At 43.4% G+C, this 25,642-nt stretch overlaps 1 protein-coding gene across 12 annotated transcripts in view; it reads left to right on the plus strand.

Annotated features, from left to right (window-relative positions):
* The first annotated feature begins 1,271 nt into the window (after positions 1-1,271).
* The window catches only part of ZNF280D (zinc finger protein 280D), a 79,532-nt gene continuing 55,161 nt past the window's right edge, over positions 1,272-25,642 (plus strand). For 3 of the 12 annotated variants that reach the window (XR_013347407.1, XM_077829265.1, XM_077829266.1), the window contains exons 1-3: positions 1,272-1,487; positions 1,827-2,057; positions 10,259-10,407. Coding sequence is in view for 10 of the 12 variants with exons in the window: in XM_077829265.1 (XP_077685391.1) it covers positions 10,266-10,407 (142 nt within the window). In the remaining 2 variants the exon portion in view is untranslated. The remainder of the gene's footprint in view (positions 1,488-1,826; positions 2,058-10,258; positions 10,408-25,642) is intronic. The other 9 variants (XR_013347408.1, XM_077829264.1, XM_077829267.1 and 6 more) reach the window with 5 other exon arrangements.

The raw sequence follows: 25,642 nt of genomic DNA on the forward strand, positions 1-25,642 counted from the left end.
GGTATATGACGCAGGGAATTATTGGTGATCGTGGTTAGTTGTATTGTGTGCTGAAGGCAATGTCCCAGTCTGGGTTTTTCAGGGATCTGTCTGTGCCTGGTGCTACAGATGCCATTGGCTGTGCTGTGAACTTGGCTTACTTTGTGGTATACATCCTGCATCTATAGTCCTGGTACACAGTGCAGTCTATGCTTCCTGGTGCAGGGAATCAGTCTATTTCTGTGGTTTGGGCTTCCTGTGGGTTTGGTTCATGCCTGAGGCCCTTGATAATGGGAGGGCAGCTTACATCATGGCATTCAGCCCTATTCCTACCCATTATGGTGCCCTCCACAGCCCGAGCACCTGCTCCCCACACTGAGGATCTGCGCTGCACTAAAGGCCTGTGGAGGCAGGAGCTGTGGGGGGCTGCTTTAGGGGGCCCCAAAGGCCCAGAGCAGCCCTAGGGGATTAGCAGGGGGCCTGGCGCTGGCAGAAGGAAGTGGAATGACCCAGCCCCAGCCATGTTGCTCAGGGGAGGGAGCCTGGGGGAGGGCTCTGTGCCCCCCTTCCGCACTCAAGGGTGGCAGGAAGCGGAGTGACATGGGGGGAGCCAGTGGGCTGGGGCTGGGTTGCTCTGCTTCCTCCCACCGCTGGTGAGTGCGGGGCTAAGCCTGACTCCTGCTTCTAGCGCCAGGCTGCCCCTGCTAATCCCCTGGGCCGCTTCTGTTGCTGAGGGAAAGGGCTTGGGAGAAGGGGTGGAAAATGAGGGCGGGAGGAGGCGGGGCAGGGACGGAGGGAGTTGACCTGGGCCCCGCACCCCCTCGGAACATCCCTGCCCCTTGCAGTGGGCACACCGCATATGGGGGCCAGCTGGGGGATAGGGCTGGCTGCTGGTGCTGCGGCATACGAAGCACAGAGCTGCACAGGGCACCCATGACATTATTCTGCATGTGCCTAAGGCCGGCCCTGAGGGCCTGTGGCCCATGGGTGGCGGTGGGGCACCAGTGGCCCAGCCCCCTCACGGGCTACGTCTCCAGGGTTGCTGGGATGAGTACAGTATGGAGGGAGGGCTTGCTCCTGCCCGGTGCTGGGGAGAGGGGAGGAGTACTGTGTTGCAGCGGAGCCCCCGGCCGAGGAAGCGCCGAGGGTGCGGCCTACAGGCAAGGCCTGCCCTGTGCCGCCGCAGGGTGTGAGGCCAGGCACATGGCGCTGCGCGCGTTGTGCGGGCCTCCCCCGCGCTGCCCCGCCCCCTCCCCGATGGCTGCCGGAAAGAAGGCGCTTCTGTGGGGCTGACCTGCACTTTACCCATCAGCCAGCGCGCCGGGTTCAGCAAACACCCCCCCCCCCTTCCTTTTCCAGGAGCGGCGGCTGCAGTAGCAGGAGGCTGAGGTTGGGCGCCGCGGCAAGGCAATGTGAGGATCCTCTGCCGGAGCCGCCCCCTCCCATCCCCCAGTCAGTCAGGGAGGGAGTGTGCGAGCCTGCCGCGGCCTCTTCACACGCGCAGCACGGTAAGCCGGCACGCTCCTTCTGTCCCCTCCGCGCAGGGACGGCCTGCTCAGGGCCTTCCCGTGCAGAGGGCGTTGCTGCTGCTTAGCGGCGGGTGGGCCACCGGGGGGATTGTCGCCTGTGAGACCGGCGCCATCTTGGCTCGGAGCGTGGCCTTGTGGCGCCCCCCCCTTCCTCGGACCGGCGAGCTCTGGGACTCGCAGGCTTTCTAGCGAGCCTCTTGGTCTCCGCGTACAGCGGGGGACGGGAGCTTGCCGGGCTCAGCCTGCCGCGTCCGCGCTTTGTTGGTGGCTCCCGGATAGTTGCGAATGGGTGTTACTGATCCTCCCTCCCCGTTCTAGCTGTGCAAGCAGGCTTCTGGTCCCCATACAGCCTCTCGTGCCCGACGCCAAACCCAGCCCTCGTCTCAGACACCTGGGGTCACGGAGTGTCAGAGGGAAATGTTGAGGCCACGTTAAAGAGAACGGTTCCAGAGGGAGCTACGCTGCTTCCCCAGGATCTCTGCGCCCTGCCCTGGCCTCACCTCACACCCATTTGAGCTCGGGGTGAGAACGTCTAATTTGTTTACAAAGGTAACGTTGCCCTTCTTTAGGAGGCACTTACCACCTCATGACAGTGAGGCGGGAAGGTGCTTTTTAAAGGGAAGTTTTACCGCTGGGCTCGGTGCTTAATTTCTGTTTTTTAATTTGCATCAAACTTAAATTTTATCATTTAGTTTCTTTTAAGTATGTTCATCACTAACCCAATGTTTGACAGCCTCTAAAACAAACCAAGACCATGCAAACCATGACATTGCCCTAATAGATTGCCCATATAACATTAAATCATGCTAACTGAAGTCGTGTGGACCAGATGTGAGGTGGTGGTGGCCAGGTGGATGATTTAGGTTGAGCTTTGGGCTTGTGATGTAAAATCTAGTTTTGCTTCTTAGGAACTCTTAAAGGGCAACTGTTAAAGTTTAACAGTCAGTTTCATTACATCACACAGATAATTTAACTATTGTGCTGACAAATTGACCAACAAGCAAGGCCAATCTGAAAAGCTTTACTATCATGAAATAGATGCCTCCATTCTCTTCTCTGCAAGGATAGTTACTTCCTGATTTTGTACAACTGAATCAGAGAATAATACTAAGATTTATAGGCCCATGGAAACTATCCATGTTGGAATTTCCGCAGCACACTGAGGGTGGTAACATATCAACTATAAATTGCTGAGGGATTTCAGTAACTTATTACGTTTTTGTAGCTTGTCATGTCAAAAACAAAGATGACATTTTATAGCCTTAGTTTACACACACTGTTTTGCAAAAGTTCTTCACTCTTCTCCCGTTGTATTCTTGCCCACTTCTTATTTCTTAAACAGCTGTTTTCATTTTTTTAGTTTCTTTTAAGTATGTAAACGCTCAAAATTATTATAACACTCCACAGTAAGGATGGGGACATGTATATTTAGTAAGCCTATTACATCTGTGCTGAGTGTACATCTATGGTATTAAGATGGAGATATGACAGCTATGCAGAGAAGCAAAAACTCGTATTCCATCATGAACTTAGTTTTCACTTTATTTTGCTCAATAAGATACGAAGTTGATTTTTTGACTTGCATCAGGCTCAAGCAGTTCTGATGATTACAGTTGAGTAATACCCTAAAAGTTGATGCAGTTGTGGCTGCTGTAATGAACATTCATGACTACTGTTAGTTTTTGTTGTTCAGAAATGTAGCAGTATTGGCCAGAATCTGCTTTAAAGGAAAGGAGAAGCTTTTTTTTTTCTAGCTGCTCATACTTATTTTTAATTTTTTTCAGCAATCCTCTTCTTTCGAGAAGTTTTGTCATTCCATGAAGAAAACTTGAAACTTGTTTTAAAAGTTAAAACTTTGAACGCTTTCATGTTTCTAAGAAAATGAAGTTTACTCCACAATTCTGATCTGTCATGTATAGGATTTAATTATAGGTGATGCTTTTAGTTTTCAACATTTGCTTTGTCAGGATCCCACTTCCCATTTGGTAGTGTGGAAAGTATAGCATGTTCATGACTCCCTCACACATTATCGTAACCCACAGATTGAAAACCTATTATCTACACGGCTTAGCTTAAATATAGTCTCTGTTTCTAGGATCAAGGGTAATAGTTCTGTTAACATTGAGAGAAACCACTAGGCAGGGGTGGGCAAACTTTTTGGCCTGAGGGCCACATCGGGTTCCGAAACTGTATGGAGGGCCGGGTAGGGAAGGCTATGCCTTCCGAAAAAGCCTGCCCCCCAACCCCCTATGCGCCCCCTCCCGCTTCTCACCCCCTGACTGCCCCCCTTAGAATCCCCGAGTCATCCAACCCCCCCCTGCTTCTTGTCCCCTGACCATCCCCTCCCAGGACCCCCCATCCCCCTCCCTGTCCCCTGACTGCCCCGTCCGCTATCAATACCTCAGACCGCCCCCCTGTTCCTCATCCCCTGACTGTTCTCCCGCCCCCCCTCCCCCAAGCCTCCACCCCATCCAACTGTCCCCTGCTCCCCCACTCCAACTGCTGCCCATCCCCTGACTGCCCCCCGGGACTCCCTGCCCCTTATCCAATCTCCCCGCCCCCTTACCATGCTGCTCAGAGCAGCAGGACTGGCAGCCGCACAGCCTGGACAGAGCCAGCTGCACTGCCTGGCAGGAGCTTGCAACCCTGCAGCTCAGAGCACTGGCGCAACGGCGAGCTGAGGCTGCGGAGGAGGGGGCTAGCCTTCCTGGCCGGGAGCTCAAGGGCTTGGCAGCATGGTCCCGCGGGCCGGATGTGGCTCCTCGTCCGTAGTTTGCCCGCCTCTGCACTAGGCTTATGCAATGTGTTATCTGCTTTAGCCTATTTAAAAAGCATAAACTTTACAAAACTATTTGTGTTCTGAATGAGCTAGCAGTACTATGATAAATTAAATGTTTGGCACATATGCAACAAGATATCTGATTCATTTGCCATTGAAAGATGACAATACCCTGGACTGCTGTGTTGATGACTTACTTGTTAGTCAAGCTGTAAGAAAATTTCAGATTGCAATTCTGCTGCGGAAACGTAAACTTCTAACACACACTACAATTTTGTATTGTTTCTGCAAGTTTCAATAACTTTGTGACCTGGCATCCGGCATCACACTGCTACCAAATTTTTTTAGAACTTTTTTTATGGTAGTTGAACTGACTGCAACTTTTGAACCAAAAAAAATCAACAACTTTCATACAGCCTTACTTATCAGTCCTCTTTTTTAAGGATATTCCTAGAAAAGGTGGAAGAAACTGTTTGAAAGAGGTAGATATGGAGTGTTGAACATGAGGTGTTAATTTATAAGTGAGGTCATGTGTTGTTTAACTGGATGATACAGGCCCTCTGCTTATCTTTGATAACTAGGAAATAACTCTCTGTTATCATATGTGTTTCTACTACAGTTATATTGTAGAATGACAGGTTTCAGAGTAGCAGCCGTGTTAGTCTGTATCCGCAAAAAGAAAAGGAGTACTTGTGGCACCTTAGAGACTAACAAATTTATTAGAGCATAAGCTTTCGCGAGCTACCGCTCACTTCATCGGATGCATCCGATTAACTGAGGTGTAGCTCACGAAAGCTTGTGCTCTAATAAATTTATTAGTCTCCAAGGTGCCACAAGTACTCCTATTGTAGAATGAGTTACTGTGCCTATATTTATTTCTCAATCACATTCCTGGTGCAAATGTGTATAGTTTAAATTCAACAAAGTGCTTTATAAACAAAAGTCAAATAATAGTTATTCTCGAAAATGCGGTCGATATCCACTCAGTGAATATCCATATTAGCCCTCATAGAAGCCTAAGAAAAGAGATGTGGTGCACATTGCCTTAAAGGCTCGTGAATTCTGCCTCTGCACCATTAAAGGAAGTGAATTTCGGAAGAGGTCCTCTTACTGAAGAAGAAGGGAAACTTAACAGAGAAGAAAGCAAACCAATCTTGCAGATGCCTTGCCTTTTAAATTTTTTTAAACCTTTTATTTAAAAATACCAACAAATACCACCAGCAGCTTTCCCCCCCAAAAACCCTACCTTGGGAACTTGCCTTAAAAAAAGCTGTTGGAAGGGCACTCTTCTGGGTGCAAAAACAAGCACTCAGAGTTAGGAAGTGCTACATTTATAGTTGCTCATCGCAAAATCAAAATTGTACTTAGTGCATATGCATTATGGTACAGTCTTGAATTACATGATCGCATACAATTTTTATTCCCACAAGATCCGTGCTTAATTCAGTCATGGTATAGACATGTTAAGGGGGCAGAATTAAGGCTGTCTGGGCAATATTAAAACTGTCATTTTCTAAATTTTGAGCGTGACTGCAACCTAAACTTTCTGTTAATGTAACTTTTCATCCAATATATAGAGTCTCATCAAAGTCAACAACTTGGATTGCGACCAGAAGTGATTTATTAAAAAAAATAAAAAAATTCTTAAATCTGATGTAATATGCTGTGTGGCTAATATCTTTTCATCAGTTAGCTTTGCTGAACAAATGTTAACTGCACTACCTGAAGCTCCTAGATGGTCTTCAAGAGTAAAGTGCACTGCAGTAAATTGTGGCTGCCAGACTAAAGTCAAGGATAGCTGAGGTGAAGTCGGAGTCTGACATTTGCATATGGCTAGGCATGTGTGTCCATTTGTTTCAAAGTGCTGTTGGCCAACAATACCACCTAAGATTGTATACGTAGCCTGGGATTCACAAGCACATGAAACAGCAAACCTTTCTAATAAAGGGTGGATTTACTCCCTCATTAATAGATATAGAAGCCGTCCCAGATGAATTCTCCAGATACTTCTCCTACCACCCCTTCAAAATTTCTAATATCGCTACCTTCTTACTCAGATTAAGGTTCAAGCAGCTCTCTCATTCAAGTTTTAATCTTGGCCAAACGCTGGAAATGCAATGTCTCTGATCGAAATATGGCAGATAATCTGGGTAAAATGGCTATGTCATTTGCATAGCAGTGGCACTCCAGCCCATGTGTGTCTTTTCCGTTCTCTTTCACTTGCTGAAACAAAGGGTTGACAAGAATAGTCTTGCAGTAGCTAAAATGAGTACTCAAAACCATCCTCTGGGATCTGTTATTCAGGAACCGGTCAGAATAACTCATGCTCTTTTCACAGTTTGTGTGCACAAACACGTGATTGACTTTAATAAAGGCTGATTTAAAAAAAAAAAAAAAGTGGCTTCAGTGCCTGGTCATTGTTCGTTCCTAGGAGAGTATCAGCTAACGAAACCAGGTCTATTGCTGTACTATGTCCAAAGGGTAAAGGAAATTAACAGACTCTAAATATGTCTAAAACATCCTAAATGGAATTTTTTGACAACAGGGAGATTAGATATAGTATAGCCAACATAAAGAGAGTGTATCTAGACACTTGATCACTTGTGCTTACATACCACAGTTTCTATACTGAAGAATAAGGAATCATCCTGTCCTATCAAGCCATTGATATTGGGGCTCTGGTTTAAAATACTCCTTATAGAGAACTCGGTATTAAAATTAAGTCCATTAAACATCATGAGGAGACCACCAAAATGCCTTCACATGTGATTGATCTGTGTCATGAACTATAGGAGGCAATGGTGCAACCATGATAGAAGTGTATTTTCAGTCACCAAAATCTGACCAGCTGAATGCGTGGAGATAGTCTCAGAGGTCATGAGATCATAAACTGATCCAGAAGTGCTTCTGGAGCAAATATGGATACTGAAGTCAACCCAGTACTGCAGCAGGAAAAAACAATAAACTTGTAGACATTTTTCAGTGTAGTAGGGCAGCCTGTACATCAGCTTTATTCTGATATCACTCCCATTAACGGACATTCACAAGTGAATGTATAAAATGAAACAGTGGAGCTGGTTGAAAATTTTCAAATAAATTATGGGCTGTTCATGAACATTTTTAAATAGGGTTTTTAGAAACTTCTTTTTTCAGAAAAATTATATGACAAAACTTTACAACGTGCTCTATTCAGCTAGTTCAGGGGTGAAGCTTTTGAGCTAGCTGAATAATTTAAGTAAGCAAAGAATCTTCACAGCAACGGTTCCTTTCACACAAAGCAGGGTCTTCGTCAAAGCAGTGGAATACTTTGCTGAAGACGCTGTACTTAAATAAGCTGCTTATACAATTCAAGGAACTCCTGTACTGGCTATATGAGGTGATCTGGTGGTGAAGCTGTTCAGTTAGTTTTCTTAAACTGGCTGACAAATTTGACACAGGTTGTGGTTTCAGATAAAGCAACAACTTACTATTTCAATGATCCTGATTGTGGATGCTTCTGAACCAACTGAACAGTTTCACAGAGGTCCCAGTCTGGCAAAGTCACTGTTATTGTGTTGAAGATCTTTTTCTGGCACAATGCAAAGACTATTTGCCTATCCAAATCCATTCCCAATCCACCATATTAGACCCCAGTAGATTGCAGGAATGTTTTTGACCGAAGAACAGTTTTACATCTTTTTCCTATACTATTTAGGAAGTCTTACACACATGCTATATTGGAGACTGAAAATAGCCAATGTAAAAAAATTTCTCCATTGGCTTCTATAATGTACAAAAATCAGTTATGATGACTGATAATTTTTGATATATATAAAAAAATTATAAGCCTAGGAGCTCCCAAATTCTCTCCATTAACTCATGGTTTTACTTTCTGCAGGATGTAATTTTCAGAATAGAAGGGCCCAAAAATTAATGAGGCCCAGAAAGTGAATTCTTTCTTTAACCAGTTTTTAATTAACCAGTATTCTTGAAATTCCTCAGAAGATTCAAGCTTTACTCCGATTATGTGATGAAAGCTTGGAGGAAGTTACATTGTGCTTTTCAAATAAAATGCATACATTTAATCACAGTAGCATTCAGTATACTTCGTATTGGTTAAATTCCCATTTATTAACATCACTTCCCCATCTCAATTTAAGTTACTATAATATACTAAGCTTAATACTTGGGAAAGATGACTATATGCTGAGTGCATGATCTTTGGCCCTTTTGTGCATTCTGCAGCATAAGTGGGGGAGAACAAAACTGACATAACTGCTATGCTGAGGATTCCTGTTGTGGGGGAATAATTCAGCTCTGAGGCATAAATTACTTCACCATCCAAGTTTCAGAGTAACAGCCGTGTTAGTCTGTATTCGCAAAAAGAAAAGGAGTACTTGTGGCACCCGAGATTGGCTGGGGATGGTACTTCTGTGCTGTGGCAATCCCATGCTGGCATAAAGGCCCCTTTGGGAAACATTGCCAGCTGTTGTAGCTTAGTGCAGGCTAAGCCATAGCTAGCATATAATGGGCCTCAAGATCAGAGTGCCATAAGCACCTATATTGTGGCTACCTCTTATTGCTGCATGTAGTGATTTGGGCAGCTACGGATTGCGTTTAACACATCAAATGTGTTTGGGTTTTTTTTTCCCTCCGCTCTGGTTGATGCTGCCAGATAGTTGACGCAGCATGTGAAACATTTGTTTCTAGGATAGTTTTGAATTCTTTATGCAGAACTTATTTAAACTTCAATAAGAATCAGGAGCCTTTAAAATAAGGAAGGTCTTTCTCTGTGTCAGTAAATTTAGACCTGTACTAGCATGGCACTAAAGAGATGGAGCTGTGGTGGAGAAAGAATAAGATACAGGCACAATTCAGATTTAAAGTTGAGTGGTAAAAAAAAGCTTGTTTTAACTTGTTCAGTTGAGCGGTTATTTGGTCTGTTTCTCAATGATGTTTTCATGCATTAAAGACTGTATTCCTGTCTTAAAATATTTCATAATTCTTTTAAGTATAAAGTGTAGGTCAGGGCTGAACAAATTGTAAGTCTGTTTGCCTCAGGTGGCACATTACAGAAATTAACACAATGGTCCCTTCCCTAAAGAGTTGACAGTCTCTAACTTAGATCATGAGGCTAGAGAAAAGAAGTGGATAAGAAAATGACAAAAAAGGGTTAAAACAAACAAAAATAGTGCAAGACAAAATACACAGAGAAATCATATGAATTCTCATATTCTAGTAGAGGCTGTACTAGGGTGAGAAGTGAGGAATGGACAACATGGCTGGGTCTGCACTGAGCTTTTGCTTTATTTCCAATTGGTGCACTGCCATTGGGAAATCTCCACAAGTAGATATGGCAAGATGCTGTGGTGAAAACAATGGTGCCTTTCTTAGAGCAAGTCTAAAGGAAGGGGATGATAATGCAAAGGGCATCTTTTCAAGCAATAGTGAGAGCTCTAGTGTAGATTTGACCCTGTAACTGGGTGTCAGTAGTAGGAAACAAAACAAAAGTTGGTTTGAAGGAGGAATTTGAAGGAGCTTTTGGACTTCTGGCACAATAGAAAGAGGGATTCAGTTCTGGATGTTGCAAAGTGTGTGGGAATAAAAAGAATAAAATGATTGCAAGAGTGGAGGAGGATGCAGAGGGAATGATAAAGCAAGGAGAATGAGCAGAGGTGGGTTTTAATAGGTCTTCCCTAAAGTATTTAAGTACCTGGTGCCCAATACTACAGACTCCACTGATATCAATGGAAGCAAGATCAGACGCCTCATAATTTGCAGAAATGTTAACAATAAGTAAGAATTTGAACTGAGCTTATTTGGGGACTAATTCTGTATGAAGGCTACAACTCGGAAGAGTGTTCTGTGGTCATGTTTGCATCAAACACAATAATTTTATTATTGAAAGGTGTGGGTTATTTGGCCACTTCCCTCCTCCCTGCACCCGCCCACTTTCCATGACACACTTGTGTGATTATTTTTTATTATCTAGTACCAAAATGGCAGAACTGTTTATGGAATGTGAGGAAGAGGAGCTAGAACCATGGCAAAAGAGAGTGAAAGAAGTTGAGGAGGATGATGATGATGATGATGAGCCAATCTTCATTGGGGAGATTTCGAGCTCCAAACCGGCCAGTACATGTAAGATAGCATTTTCTACATTATAAAACAAACCTTTTAAATATATATATTCTTGGTATGATGAAGAATGGAAGTAGTAATTTAAAAAATTACTTTCTTTTGAAAAGACTAGATCTTGTACTGTCAGTAAAGATAAAGAGCTAGTAAATTACTTCAGTGTTTTAAATTCATTTCATTCCTGATCATCTACCATACACTAAAAGTACAACTGTCTCCTGGGACCCAAGTACAACACAGTTGCCTGCCCTTTGTCCCTCAGGTTAAAGAAAGGACATTTGAAGGCTTTAGTATACTTCAGGAGCTTGGTTAAGATACCATTTACATGACGGAATGAAGTAATATTGTAACTGAAGTCTCCAACCTGGTTGTCTTTGTAGTGAAGATTGGCGCCTGCCTAGACAGACATAATATACATTAATGTAATCCATCCTTTCAAAAAGAACTAATTGAAAAAAAGTCTTTCTACTAGTGTAAGCCTATCTAAATGGCTGAACACTTTTCTGATAAGAGAAAGGCAGTTTCCCTGTCTCCAAAAACCTAATCAGGGAAGGGGAGAGTGTTAACACAGAAAGAATCACTTCAAGGCACCTGTGTCAAATAAAGATGTTGCTATTAATAATCTGATATTAATTCAGTTGAAGTAAGAGTTCATGTTCATCAAGTTCTGTAGTTTTCTCCTAGTGCAGGGAATGAGTTAGGTGATTATGATGCCATCAGCTGTGTCAGAATTCCATGTTTGTCCTGTACTTGGGCCTTGGCAGGTAAGTAAAAGAGAAAATGATTTTTGTTACATTTTATGTTTTAAAATCTAAGTATTTGTAATCTTCTAAAATCTCTCTGTACTGACATCTATGTGTCTATATCACTTTCTGTTACTTATTTGGGGTCGTAAGTAGTATTTTAAATGCTACTTTTGGTATTTTAAAAATCCCTACTGTTCACTTTTTGAATATTAAAGAAGCATTGGTAGTATATTACAGTTGATGTTAAGATAGTAGTCTAATTTAAAATACATACTTTTAAAGGGTTTATCCTCTTGGAAGTTTGAAATTATATTGGTTGGGAATCTGGGATATCAAGTTATCTGCAGAGATAACTTTGGGGGGTGTCAAAGATGGCTTGAACTGGAAAGGATATTTTAGAAGATGCTGGCAAAAAATGTAATTTGGGTAATGTTCCACATACTGTGTCTTCCAAACAATATTTTAAAAATGAAAAGTTGACTAAATTTGTGTTTATAATAATTTTAAGACATGGATTAAAGTACAACTTTCAAAAGACCATTTTAGATAAATAGTTACATGGCATGCTGGATTATGCTGATGTATTTTTTAAAAAAAAATACTCTATACGATGCTATGTATTTTTTTTGAAGAGTTGATTAGTCCTTGTACATTGCAGTGTAGACTTCCTGGTTGTTGTGCAAATCTGTCAATGTGGGACAACATTTCAGTAGGAATACTGTGTATTTTACAGGTTTCAGAGTAGCAGCCGTGTTCGTCTGTATTCGCAAAAAGAAAAGGAGTACTTGTGGCACCTTAGAGACTAACCAATTTATTCGAGCATCAGCTTTCGTGAGCTACAGCATCCAATGAAGTGAGCTGTAGCTCACGAAAGCTTATGCTCAAATAAATTGGTTAGTCTCTAAGGTGCCACAAGTACTCCTTTTCTTTTTGTGTATTTTACGTGTAGATGGTGTTAATATGGAATATACACATTTGGCATAAAATGGCAGTAGTATATAGGACTGGAAAAAATAATTCAGCGAGCTAACTTATTTTTAGTGTTTCACATTTTCAGTTTTTATTTTAAAAAAATCTGGGAATTGTTCAGTGTTTATTTTCCAGACATTGAAATTGGGTTAAAAGTTAGAAATTGGGGAAAAATCAGGGGGGAAAAAAAGAAAAACAAACTTTTTGTAATGTACACATTTTACTACAGTTTAATTGAAACCTTTTTATAATGTGCAAAAGTCTGTTTTGTCTCTCTCAGAGCTAGCAGTTTTTCCCAGAAATCCTGGTTTGCGTATGCTCGCATAATTTTCTTCAAAATATCCTCACTCATGTTGAGCCTCTTGCTGTCTTGGAGGTAGTCTGACTTTGAAAGTATGTGCGCTGAATCAAAAGATCTGGGGGGTACACTCAGAGCTTGCTGTACCACTTGGCTGGAGTTGGGAAGGGTGTCTTGATGACTGTTTCAAAAAGCCAGCACATCCAGTTTTGCATTGTCTGGGTTAGGCAAGTTCATATAATTATTAAATTCCCCGTTCAGATTTGAAATTTCATCTTTAGTGGCAAATGGTTGAAACACTCTGGCATAACGGTCATAGTCTGCTGCAAAATTCACCTTGAGGAAGGGATGCAACATCTGGATGACTTTCCAAAAAGAATCTTTGGCACCAAATACTTTTGGATTCTGATTATGGGACATGGTTGTCTCCTGTTTCTCACTGAGAGTTGTGTAGAAGGTTTTGAACTCTTTTTTTTTTTTTTTGGTTCTCTCGTGTTCTGGGGTGGGAAGGATTTCCAGAAACAACTGTTTTTGGGGTTTTTTTGCCATATGTTTCTCCTGCAATGTTTATGCTCAGTTCAGCTGATATTTTGGTTATCAGGATCCAGTAAACATCTGTATTGGCAAACGTGTTGGCAGTAGTTGGAGAGAACTCCAGTGTTTTCTGTGTGTCACGCAGTGATTCTAGGTTTTCAACAATGGTGTGTAGAATCTGGCGGTCATTTTAGTTATTTGCCAGTCTCTTCAGAGTTTCTCCTTTTAGAACCAACAAACTGAGGATGATCTAGGAGATGCATTAGCACAGTCCACCTGTTATCTGCACGACAGGCAGCGAAATATAAGTTCATCCACTGATGTGGCACAATGGGTAGGTTATCAGTAGTTAGCTCTGCATGCACTGTGTAAAACAAAGCCTTCAATTTCAAGGAGCTAGGATTCATGATGTGACGGAGAGACTGCCGAGACTCATCAAGCCCTCGGATCGCTACCCCTTCCTACCTTTCCACGTGGGCACCAATGATACTGCCAAGAATGACCATGAGCGGATCACTGCAGACTACGTGGCTCTGGGAAGAAGGATAAAGGAGTTTGAGGCGCAAGAGGTCTTTCCTCCATCCTCCCCGTGGAAGGAAAAGGCCTGGGTAGAGACCGTTGAATTGTGGAAGTCAACGAATGGCTATGCAGGTGGTGTCGGAGAGAAGGCTTTGGATTCCTTGCCCATGGGATGGTGTTCCAAGAAGGAGAAGTGCTAGGCAGAGATGGGCTCCACCTAATGAAGAGAGGGAAGAGCGTCTTCGCAAGCAGGCAGCTAACCTAGTGAGGAGGGCTTTAAACTAGGTTCACCGGGGGAAGGAGACCAAAGCCCTGAGGTAAGTGGGATACCGGGAGGAAGCATGAGCAGGAGCGCGCGAGAGGGCAGGGCTTCTGCCTCATACTGAGAAAGAGGGACGATCAGTGAGTTATCTCAAGTGCCTATACACAAATGCAAGAAGCCTGGGAAACAAGCAGGGAGAACTGGAAGTCCTGGCACAGTCAAGGAATTATGATGTGATTGGAATAACAGAGACTTGGTGGGATAACTCACATGACTGGAGTACTGTCATGGATGGATATAAACTGTTCAGGAAGGACAGGCAGGGCAAAAAAGGTGGGGGAGTTGCATTGTATGTAAGAGAGCAGTATGACTGCTCAGAGCTCCGGTATGAAACTGCAGAAAAACCTCAGAATCTCTGGATTAAGTTTAGAAGTGTGAGCAACAAGGGTGATATAGACCACCGGACCAGGTGGATCAGGCTTTCTTCTGGCAGCTCACAAAAGTTACTAGATCGCAGGCCCTGGTTCTCATGGGAGACTTCAATCACCATGATATCTGCCGGGAGATCAATACAGCGGTGCACAGACAATCCAGGAAGTTTTTTGGAAAGAGTAGGGGACAATTTCCTGGTGCAAGTGCTGGAGGACCCAACTTGGGGAAGAGCTCTTCTTGACCTGCTGCTCACAAACCGGGAAGAATTAGTAGGGGAAGCAAAAGTGGATGGGAACCTGGCAGGCAGTGACCTTGAGATGGTCGAGTTCAGGATCCTGACACAAGGAAGAAAGGAGAGCAGCAGAATACGGACCCTGGACTTCAGAAAAGCAGACTGATTGAGTACCTCAGGGAACTGATGGGCAGGATCCCGTGGGAGAGTAACATGAGGGGGAAAGGAGTCCAGGAGAGCTGGCTGTATTTTAAAGAATCCTTATTGAGGTTACAGGGACAAACCATCCCGATGTGTAGAAAGAACAGTAAATATGGCAGGCGACCAGCTTGACTTAACAGTGAAATCCTTGCTGATCTTAAACACAAAAAAGAAGCTTACAAGAAGTGGAAGATTGGACAAATGACCAGGGAAGAGTATAAAAATATTGCTCGGGCATGCAGGAGTGAAATCAGGAAGGCCAAATCACACTTGGAGTTGCAGCTAGCAAGAGAAGTTAAGAGTAACAAGAAGGGTTTCTTCACGTATGTTAGCAACCAGAAGAAAGTCAAGGAATGTGTGGGCCCCTTACTGAAAGAGGGAGGCAACCTAGTGACAGAGGATGTGGAAAAAGCTAATGTACTCAATGCTTTTTTTTGCCTCTGTCTTCATGAACAAGGTCAGCTCCCAGACTACTGCACTGGGCAGCTCAGCATGAGGAGGAGGTGACCAGTCCTGTGTGGAGAAAGAAGTGGTTCGGGACTATTTAGAAAAGCTGGACGAGCACAAGTCCATGGGGCCGGATGCGCTGCATCCGAGAGTGCTAAAGGAGTTGATGGATGTGATTGCGGAGCCATTGGCCATTATCTTTGAAAACTCATGGTGATCAGGGGAGGTCCCGGACGACTGGAAAAAAGATAATGTACTGCCCATCTTTAAAAAAGAGAAGAAGGAGGATCCTGGGAACTACAGGCCAGTCAGCCCCACCTCAGTCCCTGGAAAAATCACGGAGCAGGTCCTCAAGGAATCAATTCTGAAGCACTTAGAGGAGAGGAAAGTGATCGGGAACAGTCAGCATGGATACAGCAAGGGCAAGTCATGCCTATCTAATCCAATTGCCTTCTATGATGGGATAACTGGCTCTGTGGATGACGGGAAAGCGGTGGACGTTTTGTTCCTTGACTTTAGCAAAGCTTTTGACACGGTCTCCCACAGTATTCTTGCCAGCAAGTTAAAGAAGTATGGGCTGGATGAATGGACTATAAGGTGGATAGAAAGTTGGCTAGATTGTCGGGCTCAACGGGTAGTGATCAATGGCTCCATGTCTAGTTGGCAGCTGGTATCAAGCGGAGTGCCCCAAGGGTCAGTCCTGGGGCCGGTTTTGTTCAATATCTTCATTAATGATCTGGAGGATGGTCTGGATTGCACCCTCAGCAAGTTTGCAGATGACACTAAACTGGGAGGAGAGGTAGATATGCTGGAGGGTAGGGATAGGATACAGAGTGCCCTAGACAAATTAGAGGATTGGGCCAAAAGAAATCTGATGAGGTTCAACAAGGACAAGCACAGAGTCCTGCACTTAGGACGGAAGAATCCCATGCACCGCTACAGGCTAGGGACCGAATGGCTCGGCAGTAGTTCTGCAGAAAAGGACGTAGGGGTTACAGTGGACGAGAAGCTGGATATGAGTCAACAGTGTGCCCTTGTTGCCAAGAAGGCCAATGGCATTTTGGGATGTATATGTAGGGGCATTGCCAGCAGATCGAGGGATGTGATCGTTCCCCTCTATTCAACATTGGTGAGGCCTCATCTGGAGTAGTGTGTCCAATTTTGGGCCCCACACTACAAGAAGGATGTGGAAAAATTGGAAAGAGTCCAGCGGAGGGCAACAACAATGATTAGGGGACTGGAACACATGACTTATGAGGAGAGGTTGAGGGAACTGGGATTGTTTACTGCGGAACTGCGGAAGAGAAGAATGAGGGGGGATTTGATAGCTGATAGCTGCTTTCAACTACCTGAAAGGGGGTTCCAAAGAGGATGGATCTAGACTGTTCTCAGTGGTAGCAGAGGACAGAACAAGGAGTAATGGTCTCAAGTTGCAGTGGGGGAAGTTTAGGTTGGACATTAGGCAAAACTTTTTCACTAAGAGGGTGGTGAAACACTGGAATGCGTTACCTAGGGAAGTGGTGGAATATCCTTCCTTAGATATTTTTAAGGTCAGGCTTGCCAAAGCCCTGGCTGGGATGATTTAGTTGGGGATTGGTCCTGCTTTGAGCAGGGGATTGGACTAGATGACCTCCTGATGTCCCTTCCAGCCCTGATATTCTATGGTTCTATGAACTTGTTTGCATGCTTGAAGACAGCCCTGAATCCAGTGATGCAAGATTTCATGTCTTTCATTTCTTCTGTAGCAGTAGCTGCTGACAGTGCAGTGTTAATCAGATGAGCAGGACAGGTAATACGTAGCAGTTCCAGTTTATGATTGAGTTTAATCTCCTGTGCAAATTTAGCCATCTAGGAAACAGAATCTGTGTTAGTTGTGGTTACATTTTGCCAAGATAGTTGGTATATCTCAAACATGTCATCATCTCAAACATGTTGTCATTTTCTTTCAGATATTTACAAGTGAGTTTATCTGCATTAGGAAAGGTTTTTCTGCTGTAGTAATGTCTCACAAAGTCACTAATAGGCTCCTCTGCTATTAACAGTGGTGGTCTGGTAAAACAAAGAGCATGCACAAATTCATTGACACAATCATGCTGTGTCCTCTCTTTCATTAAAGCACTGGTGAAAGCTCCTGGAGTGAGATGCCCTCCCCTGGGAGCCTAGGAAGGAGGAAAAGCCATTTTGGAGGTAGTCTGGAGCCAGCCACAGAAAGGGGGGAATGGCTGTGTGGGGATCCAGAAGAACCCAGGCTGGTCCATCCAAACCCGTAAGGAGATTAGCACTACAGGAGGTAACCGGGTGGATAAGGGTCATTAACTATCTTTATCTGTGGAGGATTGATCGTTTAAATTCAGTGCCACACTAAAGTGACACAAAGAAATAGGCGGGCAGTGTCTCCTTGTGAGCCAGTCACAGCACAATATTAACATTGTTTGATTTTCTGACCTCCATCGTGTGTGTGTGTTCTGTGTTTTACACTGTGGAATTGCTTTAATCTCAGAGCTGCAGAATACAACAGTCACGTGAAGCTTTAGTGGTTAACAAAAATAAGTACCTGAAAAAATACTGAGTGGATTGTTAAAGGGGTGTAAATCAGTAAAAACTGAACTTTAATAAAAGAACAAGTAATTTATCAATGAAAATCGGTAAAAACTGAAAACATGGAATACTGCTTATTTTGTAGGCGCACTGTTTCCAGATGTAACTGAATGAGGGGCCTGACCCTTCCCCACCCCCGGAAGTCAATGGAAACATTCACTTCACTTTCCCATTCTTTTCACCGAACTTTGGATCAAGCCCAAATGACTATATTCCTATCTGATAATGTTGAAAAAATGATCATACGAGTCTAGGGAAACAAAATGAATATTAGGACATAACTTATCTATAAGTGTGAGGAAGTGGCATTCCTTAATAAGTGTGTGGGCTTTCTTTAAGTGAAAAGTTCTTATTTATAACTTTGGAAAAAATAATTTTCATTGACAATTTCACTGTTGTCTTTCCATTTCTCTTTTAAAGATAAAAATATTAAGAAATGTACATGTTGTATGTGCGGTATAAACACTAAACAATCCTCTGTCACCTCTGTGAAGTAGGTCAACGTTAATTTCCAGTTCACAGAGAGGGAAAGAGAGAGAGTGAATTCGTTAAGTGACTTACCCAAGGTGATACAGCAAATCACTGGAAGAATCAGGTTATAATGGAGAAGTTTCTGGCTCTGTACTTGGGCCTGGATTAAGTCAATCTGTGACCCGAAGCACACCATGACAAGGTGTTCTCTGTGACAGTTGCTGTGGCTCAAATCCTGAGCTCGTACCCCACACTTGGAATGATAGCAGTGGGAAGTCTGTCTCCTCTTCCAGAGAGGCAGTGGCATGAGGCCCTTTTCTGTTTCCTTTTAGCAACAGCAGGGAAACTCTCCCACTGGGAGCAGGAGATTTAGGAGCAGGTTTCCCAACTCCTTGCAAAGAGGCAGTATTGGCAGCAGAGAGGGCCCTCTATATCCATGTATCTGCTTGGGTGGATGGACTGTGACCACTGTACTCTTCTCCTTCTGCCATGCACAGGGTCCTCTGTTGGGTTGATACATTGGTGGAACCTCCAACAACAGTGGATTTTGGAATTACAACTCATTGAGATGCACTGGGTATTTCACACCACAAAACTATTCTTTCAGGCTGTCTGCAGAGTAAGGCAGAATTCTTTGCATTGCTTGTACTTGGGTTGTGTCTTCAAGATTTTCTTTGATCTCATGAAGCCTATACTTTCTTTTAAATGAAATCTGAAATTCTGATGTAACCAGACTCCGCTCCAGGAACTGGGATCCAAGGCATGGACGTATAGTGTCTGCCTTTATCCAGTTCTTCCCACACTCTGTCCCCCTTGTTGCTCCATGGACTGGCTGCGTCGGTAATACACAATTATTCTGCCAAATAGAGTGAACATAGCTATGGGAGAGTGAATGAGATTCTTCTCTGGCATATTAGAGAGACAAGATGGGTGAGGTAATATCTCTTCTTGAATCAGCTTCTGTTGATGAGAGGGACAAGCTTTTGAGCTTACACAGAGATCTTCAAGTCTGGTAAACATACTCAGAGTGTCACAGCTAAATACAAGGTGGAACAGATTGCTTAGCATAAGTAGTTAATGCACATTTCAAGGGACCATTCTGTGGCTTGTTCATTATCAGCACAATAAGAAGGTTTCAATGTTCAGAATCTTGATTACTGTTGGTGATAAGCACATCAGAATGAACACAATTGTGTTTATCCCTCTTTACTTGTAAACTGAGCAAATTTGATGTAGAATCATTGAGAGGCAACTAGGGAAACTGCAGGAAGCCATTTCTAATCACTTTTGTATGGACTTGTATTTTTGGAGTACATATCCACACTTTAAACATTGGGTTTGTCCAGAATACAGTGGTTAATGCATCTAATGTACAAAGTGGCATGGGAAGTCTGAGAGAGTAGAAGAGGAGATGCTACCTGAAATAGCATCTCCCACAGTAAATTCCTCCCTTTTGCTATACAACAGCATTAGTTCAGCTTTGTCTGGAAAGGAAGAGTACCATTTATTGAGTTACCTGTACAGTTTCCTACAGCTCATCCTATTACTGACCAGCCCCTGTGCTGCTTAGTTTGATATGTGACACAATAACAGTCTTATATGATATAATTGTAGGCTGCTGCTGTTAGCTAAAAACAATATTCTACTTACATTTCTTAGATAAAATGTAGTTTATTAAACTTGCTTGCTACAACACTGTAAAAATAAAGTTTTGATAGTGATTAGTTGAAGTAAAATACAAATTAAAAGTCCACGTTGAAATTACAAGCTGTAGATTGATGAGGTGGATTCAGTCATAGGCCTCCATGGAATTTGTTTTCCTTTTTTAAACTATTCATTCTGAATCTATATTCTTTTTAGTGATATGTCTTATGTGCAAGCCATTAAATGTTTCAGACATACAGAATATGAACCAAATGTTTATACCAAAATGCCTGAAGGTGAAAATATGCTTTGTGAACTGCAACTGCCAGAATGGATTCTTCTAGCATTTCACAAGTCCTTAGTTTGAATTCCAGAGTGGAATTCATGTTGATGTTTAGATAACAAGATTTGCCAACAGGTCTGCACGAGCATTTATTTGCAAACATAAGGCCTGATCCTGCAACTCTTACTCCTAAAAGCAGTCTTTATTCATGTGAGTAGTCCCATTTGATGTAAATAGCTGTAGTTATTAATCAAGAGCATTTTCTGGATGCTTTAGGACAACATAGGGTCTTGTTAAAGATCATAGAATTGTAGAAATGTAGATCTGGAAAGGACCTTCAGAGGTCATCAGATTCAGCCCCCTGCAATGAGGCAGGACCAAGTAAACCTAGACCATCCCTGAGAATTGGTTGTCTAGCCTGTTCTTAAAATTCTCCAATATTGGGTATTCTACAACCTCCCTTACAGTTAGAAAGTTTTTCCAAATATCTATCCAAAATGTCCTTTGGTGCAGCTTAAGCCCATTACTTGTCTGACGTTCAGTGGACATGGAAAATAATTAATCACTGTCCTCTTCATAGGAGCCATTAACGTATATAAAGACCAGGTTCCCCTCAGTCTTCTTTTCTCAAGCCCAGTTTTTTTAACTTTTCTTCAGAGGTGAGGCTTTCTAAACTTTTGATCATTTTTGTTGTTCTCGTCTGGACTCTGAAGTTTACTAAAGTGTGGCACGCAGTTGGCACTCACTAGTGCCAAGTAGAGTGGGACAGTTACCACCTGTGTCTTACATACGACATTCCTATTAATACACCCCAGAATAGTAGCCTTTTTGCAATTTTAAATTGGGCTCTGAAGAGACCTGAAAGTGACCTGAACTGCTGCCAAGAACTGTAAGATTGCCCAGTAGCGGGGGCTACCATAAGGGACCCAGGGGCAAAAGATTCAGACACTAACGCCAGGGCCAGTTGAGCACAATTGGTGGAGGATACAGCTATGAAGCTCTATGCCTATTAAAAGGCAATGAAGCAGAAACAGGTTCCTCACCAGCCCCTCGAGAGGTGGCCTCAGCTGATATGTATTTCAGACAAGATGAACCCTGAACACTGGCGTAAGTGGATGGTGGGAGTGGCAACAACAGCAGGCCAACCAGCAGCAGCAATTCCAGCAGTAAATGTTGTAGTAGTGGACAATCCAGAAACAGGCCCAAGCAGTGCAGCAGCAGCAGCAGCTGTTGAAAGAGATTATTTCCCAGCAGCAAGAACATCCGAGGGAGGCCTCATAGGGACCAGTTCACCAGAGGGACCTCTGCCACCCATGTCGGTGAAGTTAACTAAGATGGGCCCACATGATGATCTGGAAGCACTCGTCACCATTTTGAGAAGGAGGTGCTGGCCTCTCAGTGACCTTTAATCATGTGAAGACCGCTATTTTAGATTAGCTTGGCATCAGCAAAGAGATGCATCGGCAGTGCTTTAGAGCTGAGATGTACTCCAAGGGGGAACATCCTTGGGTGGTGTTTAAGCGTACTGCTGGTAGTGGCTTTGCCAAATCAGAAGATCCTGTTTGATGCCAGTAATCAGAGACTTTGCTCAGATATTCTTCACAAGTTTGTGAAGCACACACATGATACAACGTCATCTGGAAAGAGCACAATGGCAACTCGTTAGGAAGAATTCTCTGACCTTTACCAAAAAGGATGTGTGGGACACAATACGTGAAGCGGTGCAGGCAGTGCTGAGGATGGGGGTCATTGAGGAGTCTAAGAGCGTCTGGAGAAGCCCTATAGTCCTGAACCCGAAAGTAGATGGCATGGTCCTTTTTTGTAGGGATGTTCACAAGCTCAAGTCCATCACAAAGTTTGATGCCTCTCCAGTGCCAAGGGTGGATGAACTCTGAGTGGTTGGGCCCAGTGCAGTATCTCACTATGATTGACCTTACAAAGGGCTGCTGACTGATTTCCAGTCTCCATCTTCTCAGTAGAAGACCACACCCCTCCTGTTCCCATTTGGCTATTTCCATTTTAAAACTATGTTGTTCGCTCTGCAAGGAGTGACAGCGACTGTCCAGTGCCTTTGAATGGAATCCTTAGATCCCACCAGCAATATGCTGAGGCTTACTTTGGCAACATTGTCATATATAGCTATATGGGGGCAGACCACATACGCCACCTACGGGCAGTACTGACATCCCTACAGGAGGCTTGGTCTCACAGCTAACCCTGCAAAGTGTAAGTTGGCCATGGCAGAAACGACTTATGGGATAGGGGGTAGGAATAAGCTTTGTGAAACCTGTTAGTATCCACAAGCTGAACTCATGCCCCATGCCTTGGACTAAGAGACACATATGTTGCTTCCTAGGCCTGGTGGGACTTTATGCCAGTTCATCCTCAACTTTGCATTGATCACAGCTCCCCTAATGGATGTGCTAAAAGACAGGTACCAACAGTGTCCTTTGAGATTACCAGTGTGATGATGCTTTTATAATAACCTGATGGCATGGCTGGGCTTGATGCCTGTACTCACCAACTTCACCCGGCAGTTTATTCTGTATACAGATGCATCTGACATCAGTCTTTCAGTGGTGCTGTCCAGGACTTTGAGGGAGAATAGCACCCAATCCTATATTTTAAGCAGGAAGTTGTTCCCCAGGGAAAGAACATATTCAATTATATATCAAAAGGAAGCTCTGGCTATCAAGTGGGCAGTAGATTTCCTCAGGTATTATCTGCTGAATAGTCCCTTACCACTGGTCACAGACAACTTGCCCTTGTGGTGGCTAAACTTTCGGAAGGACTCAAATCCCTGGATTATGTGCAGGTATCTAGTGCTCCAGTCCAGTAGCTTCCGAGTACAGCACCAAGCAGGTAAAGAGCATGCAAATGAGGATTTTTTTCCTTTAAACTAAATTATTATGTTTTGTCAATTCTAGAGAAGGCTCAGGAACTTCAGAAAGACCTGACTAAGCTACGTGAATGGGCCTAGTAGGGCTGATTACATTAATTGTTGACAAACCCAAAGTACTGCACATTGGAGGAGATGATTTGAATTACTTTTACTTGGTTAATTCTAAATATGCTTTGAAAAACAAATGACTACTTGGAATCATTGAGGACTGGTAAATGAAAACCTCTGCTAATTGTGCACAAGGGGCCATAAAAGCGAACAAAATGTTAGGAGGCATAAGGAATGGGATAGACGGTAATACTGAAAATATTTTATAAAGCCATTGCATGAATCATTTGTATATGCTCACTTGGAGTACTGTATTGAGTTCTGTTAATTCTATTTAAAAAAATCTAGCAGAAGTAGAAGAGGTCCAGGGAAAAAAGCAACTAAATACACTGAAATGCTTCCTTCTGAAGAAGGACCAGGGGTGGGGAACCTACAGCCTGCGTGCCAGATCAAGCCCATTTAATCCAGCCTGTGGCTAGTCTCCGTGCCATGGGTTGGAAGCCCTAAGTCTCGGCGCCCCCTGTGGGGCTGGAGCCGCGAGTGCTGGCTCACCTCAGTGCGGGGGAAAGCGGGGGTTGTTAGGCCGTTAAAAGTCCAGTTGGCTCCGTGCAGCTCCTGGAAGCGACCGGCATGACCCTGTGGCTTCTAGGCGGAGGAGTGATCAGGGAAGCTCTGTGCGCCAGTGCCGGCTCTGCAGCTCCCATTGGCTGTGTTTCCCGGACAATGGGACCTGCAGGGGCGGCACCGCACAGAGCCATCTGGCCCTTCCGCCTAGGGGTCGGACATGGCGACTGCTTCTGGGAGCAGTGCGGAGCCAGGGCAGGCAGCGAGCCTGCGTTAGCCCTGCTGCACCGCTGACAGGGAGCCACCTGAGGTAAGCGCCGCCTGGCCGGAGCCCGCACCCTGAACCCCCTGCCCCAGATCGGAACCCCATCCCACGCTCCAATTCCCTTAGCTCTAGCCCAGAGTCCTCTCCTGCACCCCAAACCCCTCATACCCAGCCCCACTCCGAGGCCTCACCCCCAGCTGGAATCCTCAACCCCTCCCGCACCCCAGCCTGGAGCCCCTTCTCACATCCTGAACCCCTCATTTCTGAGCCATGAGTGCTGGCTCGCCCCACTGGGGGGGGGGAGCCATGAGCCTCTGCACACACACCCCTTCCCCCACGACTGGCCCACGACTGATTTTTATCAGCGGCCCCTGATAGAAAAAAGCTTCCCCACGCTGGTTTAGAGCATGGTGAGCTAAAAGGGGACAAAAAAGAGGAATAAAAAGTGAACAATATATAGAAGGGAAATTGGGCCCGCCTGCTTACTCATAAGTACATGGACGCTTTCAGTGAAATTGAAACATGACAAATGAGAAACTGATGAAAGTAAACTCTGAATTATGTAGTAATGTACGATTAACCTGTGGAACTTGTTGGCCAGGACACCAAAGTGAAGTGCTATGATAGTAGGGTTTATTTTTCTTTCTAAAGTATAATGCACTTATATTGAAAATAAGAATATTACACAGTTACTGTAGTTAAATAAGTGTGTTCTTTTTGTAAGTGCTATAAACTCTTATAATTTAGGGAATAAACCAGGCTTTAATTGGCTAAAGTAAAGAAAAAAAACATCTAGGAGTATGTTGAGTCATACTTATTCACTATGGGGTTTCTTGTACCTTCTTCTGAACCATCTGGTACTGGCCATAATCTGAGACAAGATACTGGAATATATGATCTACTGCTATGATCAGGTATGGCGTCTCCTCTGGTCCCTCTTACAGCAGAGGCAAATTGAAAGAGTTTGCATGAATAACCTGCTAGGTACTTAGGTAGCTGCTGGTTAGAGCTTGGCCTGTGAGACTGTGAACCAAAAAATCTGGTTTCAGTTTCTGGATCTGACATTTTGCTTTGGAACATAGGCCATATCACTTAACTTCTCTGTACTTCAGATGTTTTTTTTGTAAGATGGGTTGCGGCTAACATTTGTTCATGTTTGGCAGGTGCTTTCATCAGCATAATAAAATTAACTATTTAAATATAACATATTAGTAATGTTTAGGAAATGTGTAAGAAATGCTAAAGTTAACCTGGAATATGCAATCTTAACTCAGTTTTGTATGCTTGTATATTATAATACATTAATTATCCTACATGATTTCTTATTAGATAGTTTACAGTTTCACCGCCAGGGTAAACTGATTTAAATCAAAGCAATTTAGATCACTGATTTAAAAAAAAAAAAAAAAAAATAATGATTTAAGTAAACAGGAAAGCTTGATTTAAATCAATTTTAATTGTGTTTGTATTTGTACTTTTTAGTTATTTTGCTAAAGAAAGGTTTATTCTCATTGGTTGGTAACCATTAACACATTTTGACTTGCAACTAGATATAACATTTACAGTAAATTTGGTGCTTCTTTTTGATAACCAGGAGGATACGCTATGTCTGTACACATTTATTTAAGTAATTATATAGCTCCATATTTATTCATTATTTCTTAATTTTTACATTTATTTTAGAAAATGGTGATGCATGTCTTATTTACGATTTAATTTTGTTACTTGTGATATGTGTCAGGCTCTCTGGATGGAAATTCTGATTCAATTAAAATACACAAACATTTTTTAAATTAAATAAAACTACTTTAAATGTGCTGGAA

The sequence above is a fragment of the Eretmochelys imbricata genome, chromosome 10 (genome assembly GCF_965152235.1).
Source record: "Eretmochelys imbricata isolate rEreImb1 chromosome 10, rEreImb1.hap1, whole genome shotgun sequence".
Lineage (NCBI taxonomy): Eukaryota > Metazoa > Chordata > Testudines > Cheloniidae > Eretmochelys > Eretmochelys imbricata.